Consider the following 27,135-nt stretch of genomic DNA (forward strand, 5'->3'; position numbering starts at 1 on the left):
ATCGCTTCACTATAATCAATAAAGAAGTTATTATGTATGTTGTTTTACTTCAGCAAGAAGGTCCAAACATGAGGGATGGTGAAACCATGATGGAACTTCAAAAAAAGTGTCGTGCGGAATATCGCCGCATCTACGAAAAAGACTTCCAATTTGGAAATTGTTTCGAGATTTTAAGAGGGTTGACCAAATATTGTCCAATATTTATATTTTAATTTCTTAATTGTCTGCTTAAGTCTAAGTATTAAGTTGTAATATTTGTTTAAACTATTAAATGTATCTCTAATTAAAATGTAAGATTGGATTAAGAATAAAATTAAGCTTAATTTTCAACAATACTCGTCAAATTTTCAAATTCATTGAACTTCGATATAATAATCACTAATAGTCATTTTACAAGACATAAAACTAGACAATAATAATTTGAAATACATACTTTAAAAATAAAAATTTGGGACAATGTTCTTCATCTTGTTAATCTTCTTCATTTCACAAGACTTCCAATCAATGTGTTCAAGAACGAAATTTCCTTTGTTTATCTTCTTCTTTGGCTTCAAATTTGTTTTGCCTTGATTTTCCTTGCCTTGAACTTTTCTTTGCCTTTTTTTAGTTGCAGTTTTGACTTGGTTAATATCCAAAACTTGAAGACTTCTTTTCTTCCTAACTATTTGTTTATAACTATCACATATCTTCTCAAAGGCACCTTCAAGCACTACTCCCGAAAAATCAAGTCGTGTTGCCGAATCAAGTTGGGTTGAAATTGTGCCATTTAGGGAAAATAGAAAAAATAAATTAGGTTGAGAAAGAGAGAAATAGAGAAACTAGATTGAAAAAGAGAAAAATAGAGAAAAAAATTACACAAAAAATTTGGGGTAAGTTTTGAGTTTGAAAATTACCTATTTATAGGCGATAAAGAACTAGTCGTTGGTGCTAGACTCAATATCGAGCGATATGAAAGGTAGCTCTGGCGATAAACTTTATCGTTGGTGATATTATCAATATTGGTCGCTAGAAACTCTGTCGCTATGTGATTTTCCCATGGTGGCCCAACTAATTTGCCATGCCATCTGGTATGTCAAACAAACTTTTTTTGACATGTACATATGAATAGGCCTTATTAACAAGCCAAGATAAAGATTCAAATATCCAACATAATAAAACAAAAAGAAAATAACACAATTTTCAAAACAATAAAAGAATTTATTATTCACCTTCAAACTCTTTGTATTCCATGATCAAATTACAGTCATATTCACTCTCATATGGAAAGTGGATTTGATTCACATGTCAAAGACTCACATGTGTTAGTAGGGCCCACATTTTTTTCCACAAGGTTACACCAAAAGAATCTAATGGATTTGAGTGTGGGTTCCACCATCACATAGACAAAACTTTTTTCCAACAGATAAAATTTTGCTAGATTGTTATTTATCACCTTTAAAATTACTAAAAGAATATGTTTAGTTTAAAAAAATGACTAATAATCATCTCTGGAAAGTATCGTACACCATTTTTCACTTATTAATCCCTCCACGGCATAATCCAATGCACAGCCCTTATAGAATCAGTAAGACAGTATTTAATAAAATCATTTTCAAATGTTTATTGAGTTGGCCCACATATGTAACAAACCTCCACACTTATACACTCCGGGAGTATAACTGGCAAACGCTTTCTCTTCTCTGCTCTGAAGCGTCTAGACTGATCACACAAAAACCCTCTTTCTCTCCATAAAAGCTTCTCCCCAAAATCCCTTTCTCTTTCCTGCCCTAATTTCTTATCCTCCGCTCCTCTGAAGCCTCTAAACTACCGTAAGTTCTTCATCATTTTCGTTTTTGTAGAGCTCTTCATTCTCTAGCGACATTGTTTTCCTCTTGTTGAAATCATATGCATAATATTGTTGTTGGAAGAAGATTTTAGGGGTTTTTTAGGGGAATCTTGGTGCTTAAAGTAGGATTCTATAGCTCTGCTAGTATCAATTTTGTTGTTGATTGCTCTGTATTAACTGTATATAATCTTTACTTGAGGATTATTGTCTTTTAATTAGGTTGATTTCCAAGTATTTTTCTAGGCTTCGTTGTTAATGTGCAATGAAATCTGTTCGAATGCTGTGGTAATAATCTAGGTGTAAGTTTTTGCTGTTTTTTTTTTTTGAATTGAATTTGGGATTTTGTGAACTTTTTATCTTTTGTCTGCTTTTGCATGTCATTGAAAATCGAGGGATTTGAAGCGTGTATCCTCATGTTTGGGTTGGAAAGTGGCGGTGTAGATATATTGTTGGTTTGAAATTTGTCAAATGTATTATTTACTTTTCCCCAGCAAAATGGGATTTACTTTGTTTTGGATGAACTTTTGAGATTTTTTTTTTGTTTTTCTAATTATCCGTTTACATTGTTGTTCGATTTGTATCAGATTTATTTGTAGTTGCTTAAACATTTTACATTCCAGTAGTTTATAGTGTGACTTTAGCACTTCGACGAGAAGTGAGCATATGAGCTGGTAGGGTTTGATCATCTTGCGCTTTCTCACTTTTGTTCAATGATTTCCGTTTTAGTACATGATTTCGGGTTTATTGTTCTATTGTCTTGCTATGATGTGATATATTGGATGATATCGATGGTTTATTTGTTGTTATTTAAATCTTGCATATAGTTCAGTTTACTAGTACATATGTGATCAGCTATTTGGTAAATAGGTTGTCTGTTTTTTGGGGATTTTATGTTTATTTTCACATATGGAATCTGTATACTTGTATGCCTGTTTCTTTCAGCTCGCTTATTTGGTTTTGAGATATTGTTTTCTTACTATTTTTTCAGCCGCAAATGCCCGTGGAATGTGTAAGTTCCACTTCGGCCTCCAGGATTTAGAGAAGAACAAGAAACTAGGTAGTGAATAGTGTCGTGAGGAATTTCTATGGACATCAGAACGACAATGGTACAAGATCAGAAAGTTATAGATGCCTTGCAGGCAATGAGGGAAATGGACATTCCGGATGAAACAACACACAGAAATCTGCAGAAACTTTTGAAGTTGTCTAAAAATAATTGGGCACTTATAGAACAAGATAACTTCAGCAGATTGGCAGATTATATATTCGAGTCCGAAGAACATAAGGTGCACCATCTTTTGTCTTGTCATTAGTTTTTTTCCGTTTTTTTTTTTAACTGGTTAGCCTGTGTCTTTCAGCCTTTAGTACTTGGTTAATCTTGTTGGTCTGCTTTATCAGGAACAAGGTGCAGAGAAGGTGGAAGAAGTGGATCTTAGAGCTCCTCTAAAAGAACTGCATCCGAGACATGATTGGGAAGCTTCACCTTCTGCTGCATTTTCTGGTCTACCACCACTAAAAGAACAAAAATTGCAGAAGCATTTAGGTGATATTTCCAGTGACGCTACTTCAAAGCCTTCACCTCGAAGTTATATAAATGGAGAAAGAACAGAACATTCTCAGAACCATTGCAAGGAAAAACAGAATCAGTCTGTTTCATCACCTCGAACTTGTTACCATCAGGACTTTGAAGAGTTATATCATCCAAGTTGTAGACAAACTGTCTCTGTTTCAAGAGAGAAAAAATCAGAGGCAAAAAGATCATCTGATATGTATCTTACTAATGAGAAACCTACTGGTGTTCTCAATTCCATGAATGTGCAACCCATTGTAGCCTCTGCCCAGTTCGAGGTTCCTCTTTCAGTGATCCACCCGAGCGACTCTGCTCCAGTTAGAACTGAAGGTAAAAAAAATTGCATACATATTTTGTGATTGATATTTGCTTTGGGGAACTTTAGTTGAATGGTGTTAACTTGTTTCGTCACTTTAGTCATGCTTCTCGAAGTTCTCGTTTGCTTTTCAAAGAAAATTCACGCACTGGATATAACTTATTTAACTCTTTGCAACACGTCTACTCCTGTCAAATGGAGCTCCCTAAAACTAAATATGTTAAGAAAAAGATTCTCCAGCGCAGCATTGAAGTCACCTTCTGCTTTGTCACGTATTAGGGAGTTCAACATAAGCATCTACTTGGATTTTGGTCCCATTCATGAGATCTTGATCTAATACAAGTTAGAGCCCCTTTGAAGTAGTATGAAATATGAAACTCTTACAGACAGTATCATAAGTTTATAGGCAGATCTACTGTAGCAGAGTATACATGCATAGTGAGCACAGCACATATTACCACTTTAGTTCTTGTAAGTATCTTTATGACAAATGGCTCAGGAGGAACCTTCTGAATATATGGAAACAGAGAAACAAAATTAGCTTTGTGAACGAATAAAATACAAGGAGCTAAACGAATACAATTTTTTTTCGTTGCTTTCATAATCTTATCTTCCATAGTGTTTTTGGTACATGGGATAATAAATGCGCCTGAAAATCCTTTAGCTGGTTCGCCTTGTGCTTATTCCATATCTGGATTCATGGAGTTTCAGGATATTTATTGTAAGATGCAAATTTCATCTAATTCTGTGTTCATGCATGTTCCGATATTCGTGTGTTTGCATTTACGTTGCATGCTATATCGTTGATTTATTTCTGATCTTCCTATTATTTTTCTGGTCAACATTCCGGTTGGTTATGTTAAGAAGGTCTTCCAATCCCAAATGATTTTATGGGCACACAAACCTTGTTGGAATACAGGATGCCTTGTAATAATTCCGAAGAGAAATGCGAAGATGATGGCATTTCGGACCAGCAGACATGCTCCACGGCATCACTGGAGCATACAAACAATCCAGAGTCTCATTCTTCTAGTTTTGAGATTGCTTCATCAGAAATTGGACAAGTTAAAATCTCTCTGCAGTTTAACTATGCCCATGAACGTCCAGACTTCCGTGTGCCAAATCTAGATGCACTTTTCAAGATGGTGGAAGACAAATGCATCAAGTCCTACAAAATTGTTAACCCCGACTTTTCTATAAAGAAGCTGATGCAAGACTTTTGCCAATCCTATCTTGATGCGGCAACTGAGAGAAAAATAGGCAAGGGAAAAGCACTTGTAAATGGGACACCACCCCTTGATGTGTTGAAGAAATCTTCTGTGCTGCCTAAGGCCAACCATGTGTTCAAACTCACTATTCTAGAAAGTTCTGTGAAAAGCTCATTGAATTCTCGGGCCCAAATTCCCCGCCCTATTTCAACAGATGGTCTTGGTCTCCCTACTCAAATTATTCAGCCAAAAGGGAAATTGCTTCTGACGACTAAAGGTGAGAAGGATGAGGAAGACATTTTCAGTGGCTCAAAACCTTCAAGTTCAGAAAGTTCCATGGTTCTTGACCAGAGTGAAGGTACCCTTGATGGGACAAATCCATTAGGTTTGGTGGTTCATAACCAGAGTAAATGTACCCTTGATGGTTCGAATTCATTCCATAAGGTGGCAGACATATCAAAAGGGCAAGAAAGATATAAAATTACAGTAGCAAACGAAGTCTGTACTGAACTTCTCCCTCCTTCCTTTCATTACATACCCCGAAACTTGGTGTATCAGAATGCTTATATCCAGTTTCCACTTGCTCGTATTGGGGATGAAAATTGCTGCTCAAGTTGCGATGGTGATTGTTTGTCCTCGCCAGTTCCTTGTGCATGTGCAGGTGAAACTGGTGGTGAATTTGGATATACAGTTGAAGGACTTGTTAAAAAGGAGTTTCTGGATGAGTGCATGTCACTGTGTCGCGATCCTAAAAAACACAGCTTTGTTTATTGCAAAGAGTGTCCCCTTGAAAGATCTAATGATGCGGATCTCCCTGATAAATGCAAGGGGCACTTAGTGAGGAAGTTCATCAAGGAGTGCTGGAGTAAATGCGGATGCCACATACAATGTGGTAACCGTGTGGTGCAAAGAGGTATATCGCGCGAATTACAGGTTAGGTTAATTAATGATAATCATCCTATTTAATGGTGGCAGCTCAGTTTCAAATCCATCAAATTAGCTTCCATCCACTTTTTTCTTCTCTGTATTGAAGTTTTCTTGGGTCGTCATCATTTTCTGAAGTTCCTTATGTTGCAGGTATTTTTTACAAGAGAGGGGAAGGGATGGGGCATTCGTGCTCTTCACAAATTGCCTAGAGGTGCTTTTGTTTGTGAGTATGTTGGTGAAGTATTGACAAACACTGAGCTATATGAGCGGAATGTGCGGAATACTGGTAACGAGAGACACACATATCCAGTGCTATTAGATGCTGATTGGGGTTCAGAAGCCGTGTTGAAGGATGACGAGCTCCTCTGTTTAGATGCAACATATTATGGAAATGTTGCAAGGTTTGTTAACCACAGGTATTCTCCACATACATATTCCATATGCCTAGTTGGATAGAAGTTGCATTTAACATGGTGAATGTGCATTTTTCTCTTCACTTATATCTGACTTTCTGATCCATTGGTTAATATTATAGGATCAGGTGTTTGGCCAACTATTCTCAAATTTAAAATAATAAAAAATAACTTGTGGGTCCTACTAGAACGAGCTTTTGATTAGTTGCTCAAAATATATAATTACTCTTTCAAGTCTCCATGAGTTAGAGGCACTATATCATCTGTGAATTTGGACCATTTGCTTTGTACATTCATTGCAGAATTGCTGAACTTGTTTTTTGATACTGTTCGTAGGAAAGATACTATGATTTCCTTTCTAGTTCCATATATGCAATATTTTTGTTGTAATGTCTATGACTCTGTTATTATTGAATAGGTGTTTCGATGCAAATCTGATCGACATCCCCATCGAGATCGAGTCCCCAGATCATCACTACTATCATGTACGGATGTGTAATTCAGTAATTGGCTCTATTGTGCAAACCATCCTGTGTGGTATAATTTTGTAATACTCAAGTCTATTCTTGGAAAGCATGCTAATTGAACTTTCATGTATTTTTCTTTCTTGTTTATTCAATCCAGATTGCTTTTTTCACATCACGAGAAGTGGCGGCAATGGAGGAACTCACTTGGGTAAGTAGACTTGGGTTATAGTTTTGAGGATGTTATAAATTTAACGAGGATGATCTATCCAATGTGTAGAAACTCCTCACTAAATCTGCTCTTGAACCCTATGTGTCTCAATTTTAGTCTGCACGAGAATCTTTCAGATTGCTATTTCCCAATTTTATCACTTCTAAGCTTCTCACCATGACATGCTTTTAATATTTTTCAGGACTATGGAATTGATTTTCTAGACCACAATCATCCTATCAAGGCATTTCAGTGCCTCTGTGGAAGTAAAGGCTGCCGAGATATACAACACAGCACAAACAGGTAGTATTCTATGTTGCCCAGGCTCCATACTGGCAGTTGCACATGTAAGTTCCTTTACGAACAAGGCTATGCATCTTTGCTTAATAGCTTAGTATTCTATTTTGGCAGCGCAAGTAGATCGAATCGTCATGTTTTGAGTCGATGAAGCGTAACTCTGTTGGAAGGACAGTAGCCTGTTATTTTGAAGTTGATTTTGAGGGGGTATATTGTACAGGGGTACATGAAATGTGTATACAGGTCCCTTATTTTTGTAGCGGATATTGGTAGATGCAACAATTCCTCACAATGTTGCAATTAGATGTAAACACGCTATTTTGTTTTTGTTTCTGTTTTTAGATTCAAAACATGGTGGCACTTTTTTAGTGAATAGCATTTATCATCTTTGATACTTGGTAGAATATGAGTTTCTTTATTTCTTTAATCAAGTGAAGGTTGTAGCTGGGTATGCAAGTCTAACCGCTCTTCTTGCAAGCAACGCACCAAAGCTATTCCTTCGAAAAAACTAAGATTAAGCTTGGTGGAAACTGATTAAATGGTTGCTGCGATGAAGGTAGTTTTTTAACTGATGAGTCTCTTACGCTCATCGACTGTAAGGAAAGAGGTGTGGGAAATCATACAGCTTTGCTAATCTGCAATTTTGGTATGCAAAATAACAGGTTCAAGTTACTTTTTGTGTCAGGGTCCGTGTTAGTGCAATGGCAGTGGTGTCTTCAGTGTTTGTAAGATGGTTCATGCAATACTTATGGGTCTAACGTTACCAGTTTAATTTTTTTTCTTTCTTGGATATGTAGTTTAATAAGGTGTTAAATCCACTGATTAGGGACTTTGTGGTGTATTTGATAATATTTGTTTATTTCTTTAATCATTACTAGGTTTAGCCAGTTGATTTTCGATCCCTCTATAGGAATGTTAGTTTTCTAATGTCGCAGAACATCATAGGAATCTTGGTGGACCAAAATGAGATGGACTTAGGCTAAGTCTTATGGGGTGCTAATCTAGCAGCTAGATTGGCAATCCACGTCAGCTAGGACAACCACTTAAGTCTTAGACTTGGTCTTATGGACTAGATTGGAGGTGCTAGATTAGCACTTAAGTGTTGCGATTCAAAAAAAAAGTGTGGCAAAAAAGTTAACACTAGTTCTCTCTCCTACCAGTTGCTAGCATGTGAACTAGCATGCTAGATAATTACGATGAATGATTCAGCGCCTGAAAAACCACCTTTTCGCGAAATGGTTCAGCGCTGAACCATTCATCGTTGGGCGCTGAATGGTTCATCGCTTGGCTGACGTGGACTGCTAATCTAGCTGTTAAGTCTTATGGGAGTGCTAATCTAGCAGCTAGATTAGTAGTCCACGTCAGCTGGGACCACCCAGCGATGAATCGTTCAACGCTTTAAATCTCAGCCGTCAGATCAAAAAGTAAATCGCCAAACGTTGAACCATTCCGCGAAAAGGTGGTTTTCCCAACTCTGAATCATTCAGCGAAACTATCTAGCTGCTAGTTCACATGCTAGCAACTGGCAGGAGAGAGAACTAGTGTTAATTTTATGCCACACTTTTTTTTGAATTGCAACACTTAACTGCTAATCTAGCACCTTCAATCTAGCCCATAAGATCAGTTATTTTTTACTAGGAAATAATGAAAATCATATAGGAGTATCTTTTTAATAGGAAAACACCAATATCTCATGTCTGTCCACAGAATGAACCAGGCCTTGAAATAAGGTTTGGACTCCTAACGAAAGTGGAGTTCTAATACGCCATAGCATGATTAAAGCAAAGTAATTCTAGGTCTGATGAATGACCCTATAAGGTTTAATAAAGCAAAAGAATATGGGTGGAAGCGGTGTCTTCATAATTCCCTTGATAACTCTCATGGTAGCTGGAGAACTTTCTGAGTCTTCCTTGAGTTTCCTTCTCATTGAGAACAACCTAAATCTTCCTTGAGTTTCCTTCACGTAGAGCAAGTTTATTCAACGTTAGTGTGTTGCATTTCATCGGCCCACTTGAAAGCTAATATGCTTCTCATGTTGGTCCATGATATCCTAACTTCCATCTTTCTCCAATGAGGTTTTCTGCAAGATCTGTGGCAATTAGAGCAGTGTGATAATGCAATGTCTTTGGGTTTTGGAGAATGTAAATCTTATTGATAACCCCAAAATACCCTGAAAGAGTTCCGAATTGGCATTATCGTTTGAGGATTATCCGACATCTGATAATGCATATTGTTAAGAATAAACGCAAGAATTTTATGGATTCTCTCGTAGTCACAGAGATGGTGTTTAATATCCTTAACAACTTGATGAGGATATTGTTGTAGTATATATATTCCTACATCACTTCTCGAAATCTACACTTGAAGATGAGATTTCATCCGCCGGCAGATTCTACAATTTCCTTGAGACGTGTTCTTGATGAAAGTTATGATTTCCGCTACTTGTTGTATCAGCTATCCTATAGCTTTGGATCTCCTAGAATCGTTGATAAATGAAAACGTGGGTACCTGCAAGGACTGACGCTTCAATGAGTAAAAGTTACTGCAGGTTTTTATGGGGAGAGAATAGGATTAGAAATGTGTATCTTTCAAGTTAGATTTTCATCTTTATTTATAGGTTGTAGAAGAATTTTATCCAATCCAATATCTATCTGGATACATTTTGACTACGCGCCTATCTATAGGAATATATATCTGTTAGCTTCTTTTGTATGGAAGCTAGAAGATTAAGTTACTAACTCTTCACGGGCTTAGACTTCAACCCATAACCTAATTGTTCACTAGTAAAATTATATGATGCACTTGCTTGAATTTTACTCTTTTAACAACTCCAAACTTGATTACAATGATATATTTTCGTAGACTAAATTTAACGTTCTTATTTGTACTCATTACGTATGTAATTCAAATAGCTTTTCAAATGTGTTGATTTTACAAAACAACGGTGTGTATTTTTAAAAATATAAGTTTTTAAAACAATGGCATTTATGTTAATATGTAAATATGTAAGGTTGATTATGTAAACATTGATTTAATGTATATTTTTACCCTTGAATGTATCTGAAATGGTAGTTAATATTGAAGGTCGTATTAGTAATATCAGGATTACACCAAGCTGTTTTTTCCTTTGTGACCAACCAAAATATCTCCTATATTAGTATGAGATGAGATATGATAAAAAGCTACTCATCCCACTTCATATACATGGTCCAAACAAATACATCTTAGTTTTCTAAAAGATATTGTCACACCTGGCCTTGTAGATGTACTAACACGTACTACTTGCATAATGATGCTGATGATTTGTTATGTTAGGAGTAATAGCAAACCAAGAGTTTAACAAGTTAGTGAAGTTGCAATATTCCCAAATATTCTATGATTTTGGCTATAGAGGATATGATAAACATATCTAGCATATGGACATTCCATGAACAAATGAGACATAATTTCCTCCACACTCTTGCATATGTCAAATAAGTGCTCAATATGTTGAATAATGCTAGCAGTTTTAGCATTAGTGGGAACTTTCCCATGAGCACGCCAGCAGGAGATACATCCAAATTTCATATTTTTTCCTGGTCAGCTATTTGGGTTTTACTGTTGTATCTCTGCTCCATTTTTGCCTTATACATTACAAAAAAAATTCCATTTTTGATTAAGTCTTCCTCATTGTAGTTTAGATTGGTATTTATTAGAGCTTCAATTTCCTCCTAGTTGAACCCGAAATTTAGCTTGTGAATATCACAATAACTATCTGAGGTAATGAGATGCTTGACCAATAAGAGATCTTCAGGGAAGTTTTTAGGTACGGTGAGGTGGATGATAGAGTTAGCACCTCTCTTGTCTTATCATACGTTGACCTTAGGCGCATTGCCTATTTTCCAAATATAGTACTTCTTTATGTTTTTGACTTTCTGCTAGGACTCCTTTCCAAGTCCATGGATTCCCTACCTTTTTATATGAAGGCTATTATTGGGACGTCACACTCCAATAGAGGGACTTTACTTGGATTCTTAATGTCCAAAAAAGTGGTTACGGGATATCCTAACACATATACAAAATGTCTAGATTACCCTTTAACTAGAAGTGATTTTACGTCCAGGTTTGGATTAATTACAACCGTAGAATTTTATTTGCATGTAATTTTACGTCCAGGTTTGGATTAGTTCCAACCGTAGAAGCTCATTTTACGTTCAGGTTTCTTTTACTTCCAACCGTAAAATCCGATTTTACGTCCAGTTTTCTTTTAATTCCAACCGTAGAAGTGATTTTACGTCCAGGTTTGGATTATTTCCAACCGTAGAAGTGATTTTACGTCCAGGTTTGGATTAATTCCAACTGTAGAATTTTATTTGCCCAGGTTTGAATTAGTTCCAACCGTAGAAGCTCATTTTACGTCCAGGTTCCTTTTAATTCTAACCGTATAAGTGATTTTACGTTCAGGTTTGGAATATTTCCAACTGTAGAAGTGATTTTACGTCTAGGTTGGGAATATTTCCAACCGTAGAAGTGAATTTACGTCTAGATTTGGATTATTTCCAACCGCAGAAGTTTATTTTACGGCCAGTTTTTCTTCCCACAAAACCTTTGTCCCGGAATTCACCAAGTATACAACAAAATTCATTAATTTAATTCTTATCTAATTAAATTAAATTAAAATTAACTAAATAAGGGTTGTTTAGTCATTACAAAATTATTTGAGATAAGGGGTTTTTGATATTATTTATGGGTGACCCATTTTTATCCTATTAGGTAACGCCCCTCTAATAGAATGTGACGCCCCAATAATAGCCTTCTTTTATATATGTCTATGATTAGGATGTCTTCGCCCTTCAGAAATTTAGTTGTCATTCTAGTAGTCCATAAAGAGTCTTCTTTAGTATCAATTATCCAACCAATTTTGGTGATCATGGCATGGCACGCTGAACATCTCCATCTAATCTAACTAATATAAAGAAAAGATCAATTTTTCGATCGTCGTACGGATCTTTAGTAGCTATTCTCCGATACCAATTTTGTTGGCCATTACACGGTTGAAGATCTCCATCAATCGAACTAATATAAAGAACGAGTCATTTTTCGACCGTCCTACAGATTTGGTTCGCAAGGGTTAAATTATAAGTTACCCTTACCAAATTAGGCAGCTCCCTTTTAAATTGTGCAATTTTCAAAACACTAAAAGGATTAAACTGTAAAGTGGGATTCTGGGTGCACGAACGCTCCATTTTCCGAGTCGTGTCCGCGTCCGACTCGTGTAGGACGCGGGACGCTGACACGACGCGTGTCCGACGCATCAATTTGCGTGTCCTACGCGCGTCTGGTTTGGACGCACCAATAATTCGGATTTGACGCATTTTTTTTCTTTCATTTTCAGTTAAACGTCTTCTTTTATTTGTACTATTATTAACTAAATGAAGAAAGACAATCATTTAGATCAATTATTTAGGTTTTTATTAGGATTTTGTTATTGGAAATGACATCGTGTATATCTTTAGTTGGGTATGTGTTGTTTTAAGAATGCATTTTGATTGTGCCATGTGTTTAATAGTGATTAATTGCTTGACCTTCGGCGTGTATTAACAAACGATATCTTCTTTTCCTTTGAAATTTAGACACATGTAGCATCATTTTCTAATTTTAGGATTAAAACACTTGACTTTGTTGTATAAATACATGATTGTATATATAAATAAAATATGTATATACGTGTCTGCGTCCTAGTTTTCTGAGAATTTTGTAGTGTCCGCGTCGTGTCCAGGTCTACGCGTCCGTGTCTGTGCAACCCAGGCTGAATTTCTATTTTACCTTTTTTGCTCTTCGTGTCAATAACTAATTCCGTAAAATCATGTTAGCGTTTTGATAATTTGGATGTTAGTGGTGCTGATGCAACCGATGATTGATGTCTAAATAACTTTTCTTCCTCCTCACTATATACCAAATGTACAAATATATTTAAGTACATAAAAAGAAGTCATTTGATTAAGTAAGATTAGGAAGAAGAAAATACTCAGTCACTGATAAGAAGGATGAATGACACCAGATAATAGTGAAATGCCAAGAACTCGGTCGGACACTTAGACAAACACACACAGAACGACATGGAGAAAAAAAAAAAAAAAGAGAAGAAAAGAAAAGATAAACAACAAATCATGTAATGGTTGGTCCGACTTTATGAAATTGAATGGGTTTTCATGAAATTCAACCTTTAATTTTTGGATGAATTTTCGTGAAATGGAGATTTAATTGATTTTTCATGAAATGAAGCTTTAATTAGGCTCTCACCTTTAGCTAAATGTGGAAAATCCTTGAGAGCATAATTTATAAGCTTCAGGTGTATGTTGATTTCCCAAGTAAAGAAACATTTTTAAAGTTCAATTTAAATGATAATTTTAGAGTTGATAATTGATATCCTATTGAACTGACTTTGAGTTTCCAGAGTTTCTTCATTTTCATCATATAAGGATTCATTTGACTATATTGGTGACTCTAATTTTTTTAAGATAAGAAATACCATAATTACAATAATAATGTAGTAATTTTTGTATATTTGTCGTGACGCTATATAGTATTAGTGTTGTAGTGATGTTTGCAAATGCCATAATATGAAGTACTCATCCATCTTGGAAACCAAAGATCCATCTCATCATCTATGGTGTGAAAACCAATCCTATAATTGGTAATTATACTTTTTTATGCGGGTTGGAAACATGTTGGAAATATGGACTTGTGGATGATAATGTCAATGATGCTCGAGTAGTCGACGACTAGACGTCCACGTGAAAAGATTTTTTTTTTGGTCTATATGTGGTGGTGGTAAAGGCATCTTCGGCATAGTTCTAGTTTATTGGATGTTCGACCTATTGTTCGTCTTTCTCCCGTTAAAAGAACCAAAGAACATGGTGCAGCAAAAATTGTTCCCAAGTGGCATAAAGTTCCTAAAGAGCTATTGTGTAATGTTGGTATGACTATTGTGAATCAACCACCTAAAAACTCCACGCCATCTCGCATACCACGTCGAGAGTTGCGGTAACCTCTCTTCTCATTGGTCGGTGAACAAACCATCGCTCCTGATTGGCCGAAAAGTAACTTATATCCCTATATTTCATGGCCGTTAATTTTTAATAGAACTGGCTCGATCTGACGCTCCAAATCGAGTGATAGCTTGGCAAATTCTTACACCGCGTTTACATGATTTTAATAAAATCCGGACCTTCCGATTAGTTGTCGGAAAAAATGGAAAAAAAAACGTATCCAAAAAAACAAAAAAATGGAAAAAGAATTTGTGAATTTTAAAAAGAATCCGTGAATTTCCGTATTTAAAACAATAATATATTAAAGTATCCAAAATAAGAATAAGATCTAAGAACTTCCAAAAGTTCTATTCTAATAACTATGGTATCTTTACATGTCTATTCAATGGAAACAAATGCTATTGTTAGCAGTTAATGAATGCTGGGTTTGTGTAGGTATCCACGAAATCTAAAAACTTCCCAAAATTCTATTTGAATTATGGTATCTTTGCATGTCTATTCTTCTTCTCTGCACCAGCCTTGAACCCATGACTTCATGGTTCTGTGGTATCATCACAGAGGCGCTGGTTTGCATGTTTATTCAATGGAAACAAATGCTATCATTGGAAGTTAATGCTGGGTTTACGTACAAACTATGGTGATATTGCACTTCTATTGAATGGAAACAAATAAGGAAGTTGCGTGGAGTTTAGGGTAGAGAGATGTATATAAGCTACACAGAGTTCACGGATTTTCACGTTCAGACAAAGTATTGAGCAGTCAATCTCTTCTTTTTTATTTAGAATCAAGCAATTAATATCATGCACTCAGGGGGTGAGGATGAACAGCAGGGAACGATGAAGAACCAGGAACAAGGTTAGTAGCACTTTGTGTTTTAGTTTTCTTTTTCTTTCTTTTTTTAGTGTTTAACTATCATCCAATTTAAAGCTAATTGATTTTAGGTTACTTATACAACCGGTTGTTGATTCCGAATGAATTGATTGACTCTGGATATTGATCGTTTGTTGTTTCGTTGTGTTTTAGTTTTTTTTTCTTTTTTAGGGTTAGACTATCGATATTAGGTTATTAATACATCCAGTTGTGATTTCGATTGAATTGATATCGGGTGAATAAGCAACGATTTTATTGGTTATTCAAATCTGCAGAGACAGTTTACACACCATTCATCGATCTTGAACCAGGAAAGACAACTAACAAAGTTGTGAGAGCATTGGTGTTGAAGATGTGGAAATTCGGAAACAAGAATATTGGGAAAGTGTGGGGTCTTGAGATTCATCTCATGGATCATAAGGTGAGTATCTAATTCTCTCTGATGGTTGTATGCTGGCTAGCTGCTGGGCTGCTTTAATTTTTAAATGTAATTATGTTCATTGCAGGGAATTCAGATTCATGCTAATGTGGGAAATGAAAATCAAGTTTAAATGAGAATGTTGCATAAAGTTATGTGGCATCTTATAATGGTTCTATTGAGAGATTTCGGAAAATCCAACTTATGAACATGATATTTGCAATAGATTTATCCATGACGATCATATTCTTTGTCGCCAATATCATAGGAAATGCATGCAAGATTTGGAAAATCTTTGGTAGCATCTTATTATTTCCCTATATTGTTTTTTATGCCAAAATCTTTGTATAAAAAAATAACAAAAATAGACGGAATTATTATATTTACTAGATATTGTTCTGTACTGTTATGTTAATTTCTTAACAGGCAATGGCGTCGAAAAGAGAAACAAATCTATCTTATGCTAAATTTAGTAGCAAGAAGAAACAAACCTATCTTATGCCAAATTTAGCGACAAAAAAAAAATCTCGGGATAAAAACCATTTCTTGAAGTTTTCTTGGTGATCAAGTTCAAGGGTACAAAAAGTTAATATGTTTTCAATTTTTCTTTCTATGAAATATGTCGACAAGGTTTATTCGGTTCTTTTATGTTTTATTGGTCTTTTTATGCCTCTCTTCTCCTTGCAGGGACAGAAGAAACAACGTGGGAGAAAAAAAAAATTCATGGTGAGCTTTATAATTATCGTGAATCTATTATTCGTTTTTTTTTTTTTTGTTATTCTTGAAGATATGGTGACTTTAAAACCGTAAGAGCTGTTATAGATGGTACATTATCTCTGTAAATGTTAAATATCAACAATCTTTAAATATGTATGCATTACCTTTGGTCATAATATCAAATTGATACTGGATTAGAATCTACTATATTGGCAGGTATAAAACTTATCAAACGCTTGGCGCAAGGAATGATTCCCCGGGCTTATATTTCATAGCTGAAACACGATATTTGATCTTATAAAAAAGGCAAATGTTCTGATGATTTTGAAGTCAATTGTTCTTACATGTAGGTTTTGCATTTTCAGTTCTGTTTATGTTTTTTTTATTAACTCTGTGAGCGTGTGGGTTCATATTAATTTGGCGCTAACTTTACTTTGTTTGAGTTCAGGTCATCTATGATTTTCTTGAAAAATCATCATGGCATTTTGAGCTTCAAGAGTTTGAAGGGATCCTGTACAAGTAATAGTTGTTGCAGGACAAGTCTTACTTCATTTTCCAAAATCATATTATCTAACCGCGCTGAAATTTTTTGTGATAAAGTAAGAAATTTTTGTGAAGATTTTGACTATTATCTGTCCATTGTTGCAGACTACATCCAGAAAATTTCCCGGACCGAACCGTTGAACGTAGTCAGTTTGATCTGCTTTAACTATATATATGGTTTGTTTGAGTTCTTATTAAAAATTTGAAATATAGTTTTACCATTTGTAGCTTTTAGGGTACTTATCAAATTTTAACTTCGGATTCTGGTATATGGAAGTGGAAGAAGAAGAGGACATGTTCTTAGGTGAGGCCCCTACTGATATGAATGACCATGGATGGGAAGTTCCACCAAATTCATGGAGTACATGTATATATATCTTACACCTAATATTTTGAGGTATAACTTCATGGTGCGATGTCAGCTTGGAGCAGGATTTATGTTGGAATTTGCTTATGTTCTTTGTTTTTTGTTTTTATTTTTTACGTTGGAATTTGCTGTTTTTTAAAATGGTTACCAGAAACAAATCTAGCTTAGATCTCCAGGTGATGTACATTTTTTTTCTGTGGTAAGTGACATACATGATTGGCTCTCCAAAATGTGTTTCCACACTATTGCTTTCTAACTCCTTTTTGGGTTTGGATTTGGTTGTTTAGTTTTATTTGGTTTACTATAAGCTTATAGGAGAGGAGTTTGGTTTACATCTTTTTTCAGAACTGTAGGCGAATGTCTCTCTGAGCTTACCGGAGAGGATTTGGTTTACATCTTTTTTCAGAACTGTAGGTGAAATTAGAAATTAAAAGGTACAAGTACTTTGAGTTACTTTGTAAAACAGTTTATGATGTTATTGAGATAACAAATAGGACATTTGCTTTGAATTATGATAATTTCAAGAAAATTCCTTCAAGTTCTTGATGAATTTTGCTTTGAACTATGATAATTTTACCGTTAAGATAAGTCTCGAGTGTTTGAAATTTGTTAGTTGCAGATTAATGAAGAGAGAAAGTCCTTGACCACTAAAAAGTATTTTATCCATTTGTTAGTTGCATTAACTGCAAGAGATCTTAGGGCTAGGACTGGCACTGAATAAAGCAATTAAAATGGTAGAACATCAGTTTGGTTAACAAATTGAATTTTGGGCCTTCCAAATCAGTTTACAAATTGAATTATTATGGTATTATTGTTTATGGACATTGACTGTATAGCATCCAAAATGTTGCCAAGAAAAGCAGGTACATATCGAAGGTACTTATTAAGAGCATGATTAGCAAGGACTGTTCTTGCTAAACAAAATAGCTTAAATGTCTCGCATTCCATTTTTTGTTGGACTGACTTCTTGCTGAACAAAATAGCTTCAATGTCTCGCATTAAAGGAGTGTCTATCTTTTGTTGGACTGACTTAATGGAGGTTGAAAAGATGAGGGTACCTAAGTATACCTCAATTTAAAACTTGTCCACGTATAAGTCCTTTCTTCGAAAGTGATTGTCTATAGACTAGGTTGATGGTGGATTTTTCTTCAAAGCTAAAATTATAAAAGCCAAATTTAATACGTTGACATCCTGCAGAGGATAAAGCTATTTGTTAAGTGATGAGTACCTTTTCGCTTTACTAATTCACCTAGAATGGAGCATGTTGCAACAATCCCAAATATTCTGTGAATTAAATACACAAAATTCATCCAGGATGGAGCATGTAGCAACAATCCCAAATACCCTGTGGATTTTTAGCATTGTTTATAATGCATGATTTGCCTAGTATTTCCTGTGATGTTCCCGCAGAACTCTCATTATTGGTGCGGCATGACGACTGAGCGTTGCTCTTAACAGAGTAACACGAATCTCCAAGTGTCAATGATGAGCCATGCACGAAATACCCTTACAGGCTATATCTCTCGGTGTGTTATATTAGCCCGATTGAGCATATTTAATTTCCTAAGGGAAATCTAGACTGTCCATATCAGTCTCAGAAACGATCACGGCCACGCAGGTTGACCGCATGATTTAACTAGCCTAGACGAACCTTTACAGGAGCAGGCTATCACCGTGACGACCACCAGCGGGCCTGTTTGATCCCTAGCCGGTCGAACATCACACTCCTCTTCTCAGCGTGCCAAAACGTCAACCCAAAATAGGGTGGCCACACTGCTTTGGAAGAAGCTCGAATGAGCAAGACTGCTTAAAGCAGTCTCAAAGTGATCATGATCGTCCAACTTCACTAGCCTGATTGGACGGCTTAGATCGTACCATGAAAGATGGAGGAGGCGCTAACATGCACATTAGCGGGCCCACTCTATCCCTGCTCGATCGGTTTTCTTACGACAAAGCCATGGAGCAATGAACGTTTGCTCCAAACATGGCTGGCGTGATGCTTTTAAAAGGTCGCGGAAGTTCCACTAGTGTCTTAAAACAATCACAACCATCCAACTTCGCCAGCATGTTTGGATGGCTTAGATTGCGCCTAAGACCATTGGAGAAGCGCACACACGTTCACTGTCGGCCCAATGTGGGCCCCACATGATCGACCTCTCCGAAGGAGAAGCCTAACCTGCAAAATCGATTAGCCAAAACCATGCGTGCGTGACTGTTTTAAAACCCTAATTAGGGTTTGCGGCATGTTACATTTGTCGTTAATCAATCACGAGTGTCCATCTTCGCCGGCTTGGATGAAGGGTGCAGGAATAGACTAAGAAAGTCCAGAGAGTATCAACGTGATCATTATGGGCATGTCTATCTCTATGTCCGACCGACCAAGACAAGCCATGGATGGATGCCTCGATTCGTGTGCCTTGAAGGTGGCATGTCGCGCCCCTTTAAGAATCCTTTGCGGAATAGGATTCCTGTCGAAATTTTATCTCGGCCACTCCTCTTTACCAGTAAAATTGAGTGGCCTAGATCGCACCTTCATGAGACAGTGAGGTACGGACATGTACACCGGCAAGCCGTCTACACGCATGCCCGGTCGGTCCTGCCAAAAACGCCTCCCATGCTTGGTTTCGACCAAGCTGAAGAGTGATGCTTGCGCACCTCTTCAAAACCCTAAAACTTCATCAACGTTCGCAGATGAGTTTCATATATCATCTCGTCCGTCCAACTCTACCAGCTTGGTTAGGCAGCCCAGGCTAAGAGTTAAATGGCCAATAAGGTGTCGTGGTGATTACCATCCGTCACTCTACCACATCATGTGAACGGCCAAGGGAGGGCTTGCCTGTGCAGCTTCCAAGCTATCATTCGAAGATAGCTAAGCATGCATCTGTTTTAAGACGCTTAAATCCGCGACTTACTCAGTTAAGCCTTAAAACAACGATGCTTCATACACATTGATTATATTTTATGCATTACATGCATAGAGTATACACGATATTTCATGAATATCGATTTCCTAAATAACTCAGTTATTTAACCTAGCATCGTATGCTACTCCATGTGGATCCCACAATCCACTCATTCGAGACATCAAGCATGTCACAAACTGGGGGATACTTACTGGGGTATTGGTCTGGCGGTTTACAGCATGCAGCGTGCAACGCGCCCTTACAAGAACGTGTCGGGAAGACATGGACGGTTAGCGATGATGGGAGAAGTGGGCCAAGACGTGATCGTGCAATCACTCACACACGACCCCACTACTTCATCACTCCACTTCCTACGAGATACGAGGTTTGTGCTTTATGACTTGTATAAATAGGACCATCACCTATTTCCAAACACACAGACAAGCACATAAAACCAAGTGTTGTCATCCGTATTCAGAAAACACCAGACCTGATAAGCTTACATTATTGCAAGCCAGTTCCTCTTTCTGATACAAGTCATAAACAGCCAACACCTCCACAATCTCAACACATTCTTCGCTTCCCTCCCTAAGATCAACCCCATCTCCTTCACTTTGTGACCGAAGCAAGTCTGGAACGACCATTTCTTGGTTTAGGCCAGAATTGCACAGATTGATCTCTCGAATCAAAAGCACTCCCGTGCAGTGCATTTGTTTAGGGTTTAGATTCATTTCTCATCCACACACCCCAAATTACCAAAACAGCAGAAATAGTTTTCACCCATAAACAATTGGCGACCATAGTGGGAGATTAATCTCTTGGTTGCAATCTCAAGATTCTCAAAAAGATGGTTGGCCTCAGGGATAATTCTACCGCGACGGATCTCAGCCAGAATCCCTCAAATGGTAATGTTTCTCACCCCTTTTGAACAATTCTGTTTATATTGAATTTTCATATTTCAATACCCACCATTCTGTTTATAACGAATTTTCATATTTCAATACCCCATCATCTCTGTCGCTTCAACCGATGGAAAAATCCCAACTCTGGTTGAACTAGCACGAAGGAAAGAAATTCTGGCAAGGAATGTGGACCGGATAAAAGGAACGATTGACAACTTGTTCACCTGCTTGGTGCACATGACGAAAATTTTAGGAGCAGAAATGGTGGAACGCCCGGCGGACAATCCTCCTCAGGTCAATAGTTTCACTATGAACCGTAGACTAGTGGACCAGGAAGCAGCCTCTCCAATGGAAAGTTTATGCGAACTTTTACACCTCTCAAAGAATCAAAAGGGTGGAGACGTTTGCTGCAATCAACCAGATAGCCCTAGACGTACATTTAGCCCCTTTGCGTCCAGAAATCTTGAAAACGCCAGAAATGTCTGTGAATAATGTCATATTTACAGAAGACGACATGATGGCAGAGGAAGGTCACAACCGGTCCCTACATGTTACTACACGCATCAAGGATTCAGAGTTCAAGAAGGCCTTCATCGACACGGGAGCGTCTTCGAATGTGATTACTCTCAAGACTCTTAGGACGGCCAAGGTTCTCCCAGGCAAGATCGTACGGCAACCTACCACGATGAAAGACTTTGAAGGAAACCACAGCAACACGCCGGCTAAACAATCTCTGAGGCAGTTCAGACACGAGATCAGGTGTTGCGTGCCATTTCAGAGACTTGAACAGATGTTGCCCCAAAGATGATTTTCCTCTACCTAACATCGACATGTTAGTGGATGCCACCAGCGGACACGGCGTGTTCTCCTTCTTGGATGGATATAGCGGCTACAATCAGATAAGGATGTACGAGCATGACGCGAGTGACTGCTGAGGGGATCAAGGTGGACCCATCCAAGACCCAAGTTATCCTCATGATGCCGCACGAACGATGAAGGATCTACAAAGCTTCATGGGTAAGATGAGCTACATTCGACGTTTTATACCTGGTTTAGCCCAGATCGTTGCTTCATTCACCCCGTTGTTGAAGAAAGGAGCAAGCTTCGTATGGACCATACTACAATAGGAAGCGTTTCGGAAGATTCAACGAATATTTTCATCTCCAAATCGTCATAAAGAGTTCGCCTATTATGTCAGTCCGGACGAGAGCGAGCCCAGGACATCTTCAGATCTACTGGAGCCGACACCTCAAGGGAGCAGCCTCAAGAAGATAGCAATGTCTGCATTATCATGTCGAGAAAGAACCCGCAGCTTGGGTGAATCACTCTGACAGACTTAAGAGGAATGCTTCAGCGAAACAGCGAACATCCAAATGATTATGTCAATAGCTCCCGGATTCAGGCAATGGAGGGTCACGATCCAAATGTGACTTAACAACAAGCGGTGTAATTGTGCATCAATAGGATGGTACCTTTCAATCATGCTTTGTCGAAGAACCCGCACTTTCAGACATCTGTGAAGCTGCTAAACACTCAGTTGCAACAGCACCTGCCCTGCTAGAAAGAACGATCCTGTCAGTAATGAAGAGCCTCATGATGTTCGCATACATCTCACCAACAGGCAATACAACCTTCGGCCTTCTGCAAGCAGTTTCGCTGAAGCAGCAAGAGGAACACCACCGAGATACAACATCATGCGCGTCCAAAATCGCCAACTCCAACTCCAACTCCAGTACCATATGCACGGCTTCCAGAGTGATGAAACAACGTCCAAGATATTCCATGTCTGGCTCGACGGCAACAACATTAATAAGGGACACTTTCAGAATTTCGTCTCCCGTAGGAGAAGTAGTTGTGTTACAAAAAGACATTGCACCTGGGACTTAAGAGGTACATACAGATTCTCCATGTCAAGAGCTTCATCATATTTGCAGAACCTATTAGTTAAGTCATTCGCATGAAAGAACTTCCCTACTCCTCAAATATACGATCCAAAGATGATAATGGAAAAGGAGTATGACTGGGGACTGCTTAGCACTGCCCATCTCAAATATGGTGAATTTAGAGAGATGCAAGCACGCTATCATTCCAAGATGTCCAAAGACGAGGATATACTCAAGAGAGCAGACGTATTGTCGAAGGACAGTGATATTCCTGGACGTCTATGAAACGCAACGCAGACGTAAAGACGGCCTCATGAACCTAGCGTGACAACATCTATCAAGTTGAAGGCTCAGTAGATACCCATGGGCAGGGGACTGTCTCTCTCTTTTCTGTTACATGAGGCAGCATGAAGGAAGCTATCGGTTCCATCATTAGCTTCTCCCTCTAATGACGAGACAAGCTCTACCACTATATGATGACCGCCGAGTTCGAGCCCGAAGCTGTCACGCCTCTTCCTGCCAGTCTTTTCTGACCACAGCTGCAACTGAGAACCGTTGTTCGTTTGTTGATACCAGTGCCCGAGCTTCACCATAGCAACAACCACTACGGTCAGAGATAGAACCATATAAGTCATGCTTGGGGACTGAGGCTCAGCACGAGATTCCTTCGCCATCAGTCAAGGACTTCTTAAACACAAGAGATGGTCAATCTAGAAGCATGTAAAGGGAAAACCAAACTGAAGAAGAAGCTGCTTCAACGCTCTCTCCAGGAGCCGCCTCCACGTTCGCTTCAGAAGCTGCTTTAACGCTCTCTCCAGGAGTCGCCTCCACGTTCGCTTCAGAAGCTGCTTCAACGCTCTCTCCAAGATCCGCCTCCACGTTCTCTCCTGCTAACATCTAACTTTGTCTCATAAGTTTTATCTTTATTTGTCACCATCTAATGCCTACCCCACAATAGTGTAACCATTGTGTGCTAGGCAGGGGACTTAATGTTGATAGTGTATTTTTGTTCAAGGATAAAATTGTAAAAGCCGAATTTAATACGCTGACATCCTTCAGAGGATAAAGCTATTTGATAAGTGATGAGTACCTCTTCGCTTTATTAATTCACCTAGAATGGAGCATGTGGCAACAATCCCAAATATTCTGTGAATTAATTACACAAAATTCATCCAGGATGGAGCATGTAGCAACAATCCCAGATACCCTGTGAATTTTTAGCATTGTTTATAATGCATGATTTTCCTAGTATCTCCTGTGATGTTCCCGCGGAACTCTCATTATTAGTGCGGCATGACGATTGAGCATTGCTCTTAACAGAGTAACACGAATCTCCAAGTGTCAATGATGAGGCATGAACGAAATACCCGTACAGGCTATATCTCTCGGTGTGTTATATTAGCCCGATTTAGCATATTTAATTTCCTAAGGGAAATCTGGACTGTCCATATCAGTCTCAGAAACGATCACGGCCACGCAGGTTGACCGCATGATTTAACTAGCCTAGACGAACCCTAGCAAGAGCAGGCTATCACCGTGACGACCACCAGCGGGCCTGTTTGTTCCCTAGATGGTCGAATATCACACTCCTCTTCTTAGCGTGCCAAAACGCCAACCCAAAATAGGGTGGCCATGCTGCTTTGGAAGAAGCTCGAATGAGCAAGACTACTTAAAGTAGTCTCAAAGTGATCATGATTGTCCAATTTCACTAGCCTGATTGGACGGCTTAGATCGCACCATGAAAGATGGAGGAGGCGCTAACACGCACATTAGCGGGCCCACTCTATCCCTGTTCGATCAGTTTTCTCACGACAAAGCCACGGAGTAATGAACGTTTGCTCCAAACATGGCTGGCGTGATGCTTTTAAAAGGTCGCGGAAGTTCCACTAGTGTCTTAAAACAATCACAACCATCCAACTTCGGCAGCATGTTTGGATGGCTTAGATTGCGCCTAAGACCATTGGAGAAGCGCACACACGTTCACTGTCGGCCCAATGTGGGCCCCACATGATCGACCTCTCCGAAGGAGAAGCCTAACCTGCAAAATCGATTAGCCAAAACCATGCGTGTGTGACTGTTTTAAAACCCTAATTAGGGTTTGCGGCATGTTACATGTGTCGTTAATCAATCACAAGCGCCCATCTTCGCCATCTTGGATGAAGGGTGCAGGAATAGACTAAGAAAGTCCAGAGAGTATCAACGTGATCACTGTGGGCCCGTCTATCTCTATGTCCGACCGACCAAGACAAGCCATGGCTGGATGCCTCGATTCGTGTGCCTTGAAGGTGGCATGTCGCGCCCCTTTAAGAATCCTTTGCGGCATAGGATTCCTGTCGAAATTTGATCTCGTCCGCTCCTCTTTACTGGTCAAATTGAGTGGCCTAGATCGCACCTTCATGAGACAATGAAGTACGGACATGTACACCGGAAAGCCTTCTATACGCATGCCCAGTCGGTCCTTCCAAAAATGCCTCCCATGCTTGGTTTCAACCAAGCTGAAGAGTGATGCTTGCGCACCTCTTCAAAACCTTAAAACTTCATCAACGGTCGCAGATGAGTGTCATATATCATCTCGTCCGTCCAACTCTACCAGCTTGGTTAGGCAGCCCAGGCTAGGAGTTAAATGGCCAATAAGGTGTAGTGGTGTTTAGCATCCGTCACTATACCACATCATGTGAACGGCCAAGGGAGGGCTTGCCTGTGCAGCTTCCAAGCTATCATTCGAAGATAGTTATGCATGCATCTGTTCTAAGACGCTTAAATCCGCAACTTACTCCATTAAGCCTTAAAACAACGATGCTTCATACACATTAATTATATTATATGCATTACATGCATAGAGTATACACGATATTTCATGAATATCGATTTCCTAAATAACTCAGTTATTTAACCTATCATCGTATGCTACTCCCTGTGGGTCCCACAATCCACTCATTCGAGATATCAAGCATGTCACAAACTGGGGGATACTTACTGGGTTATCGGTCTGGAGTTTTACAGCGTGCAACGCACCCTTACAAGAACGTGTCAGGAAGACATGGACGGTTAGCGATGATGGGAGAAGTGGGCCAAGACGTGATCGTGCAATCACTCACACACGACCCCACTACTTCATCATTCCACTTCCTCCACTTCCTACGAGAGACGAGGTTTGTGCTTTATGACTTGTATAAATAGGTTCATCACCTATTTCCAAACACACAGACAAGCACAGAAAACCAAGTGTTGTCATCCGTATCCAGAAAACACAAGAGCTGATAAGCTTACATTATTGCAAGCCAGTTCCTCTTTCTGATACAAGTCATAAACAGACAACAGCTCCACAATCTCAACACCTTCTTCGCTTCCCTCCCTAAGATCAACCCCATCTCCTTCACTTTGTGACCGAAGCAAGTCTGGAATGACCATTTCTTGGTTTAGGCCAGAATTGCACAGATTGATCCCTCGAATCAAAAGCACTCCCGTGCAGTGCATTTGTTTAGGGTTTAGATTCATTTCTCATCCACACACACCAAATTAACAAAACAGCAGAAATAGTTTTCACCCATAAACAGATTGAGTCGTGACAGTACAACTAATCGGTTCACACTTCGTGTGATCGTCTATGGATACGAGATCGAGACAATACGACAACAAGATAACTTGCGTGATTGAATATGGATACAAGATCGAGAAAATACAACAATGAAGTATGTTTACTTGAAAAATGGTTCGTACTTAACCAAACACAATAGGATTATTATCAAGTAAATAGGAATTAACGTTTGTGTATTTTACTTCTAATTATAATAAAACAATTTTAATTGCGGAAATAGAAAAGTAAAAGACACAACAAGATTTTGTTAACGAGGAAACCGCAAATGCATAAAAACCCTGGGACCTTGTCCAGAATTGAATACTCTCAGGATTAAGCCGCTATACAAAATCTAAACCAACTTCGTATAGTTGAGACCAAGAACCTAAACCTATAGTTCACTTAGTTCCGTCTGTATCCCCGTGCCTCCAACTTGTAAATAAGTCACGCACTTGGAACAATTCCTTTGCAATCGGTTTAGCAAAGGAACAACAAATCTGTTCGGTAACAACTCTTTTCAATCAAGTGATATCAGTTTGACAAAAGGCTCTTCCGTTTATCCCAATAAACTCCTTTGTCAGGTCCTTAGATCTATCTAATAACAACTACCAAAGTAATTGTCAAGATTTTGCAATCAATACTTTGAATCACAAAGAATTGTATTGATGTCGATCTACTCAACTAATCAATCAA

The 27,135-nt window shown here is 38.4% G+C and overlaps 1 protein-coding gene across 1 annotated transcript; it reads left to right on the forward strand.

Moving 5' to 3' along the window:
• Positions 1-1,699: 1,699 nt before the first annotated feature.
• Positions 1,700-7,583, forward strand: LOC113312427 (probable inactive histone-lysine N-methyltransferase SUVR2). The gene is made up of 9 exons (XM_026561181.1): positions 1,700-1,808; positions 2,814-3,111; positions 3,224-3,725; positions 4,579-5,852; positions 5,997-6,262; positions 6,678-6,744; positions 6,884-6,934; positions 7,137-7,237; positions 7,346-7,583. Exons 2-9 carry the CDS (start codon positions 2,911-2,913, stop codon positions 7,380-7,382), a joined length of 2,499 nt encoding a protein of 832 aa, XP_026416966.1. The 5' UTR covers positions 1,700-1,808; positions 2,814-2,910; the 3' UTR covers positions 7,383-7,583.
• Positions 7,584-27,135: the final 19,552 nt, after the last annotated feature.

This window comes from Papaver somniferum, chromosome 9 (genome assembly GCF_003573695.1).
Source record: "Papaver somniferum cultivar HN1 chromosome 9, ASM357369v1, whole genome shotgun sequence".
In the NCBI taxonomy this organism is placed as follows: domain Eukaryota; kingdom Viridiplantae; phylum Streptophyta; class Magnoliopsida; order Ranunculales; family Papaveraceae; genus Papaver; species Papaver somniferum.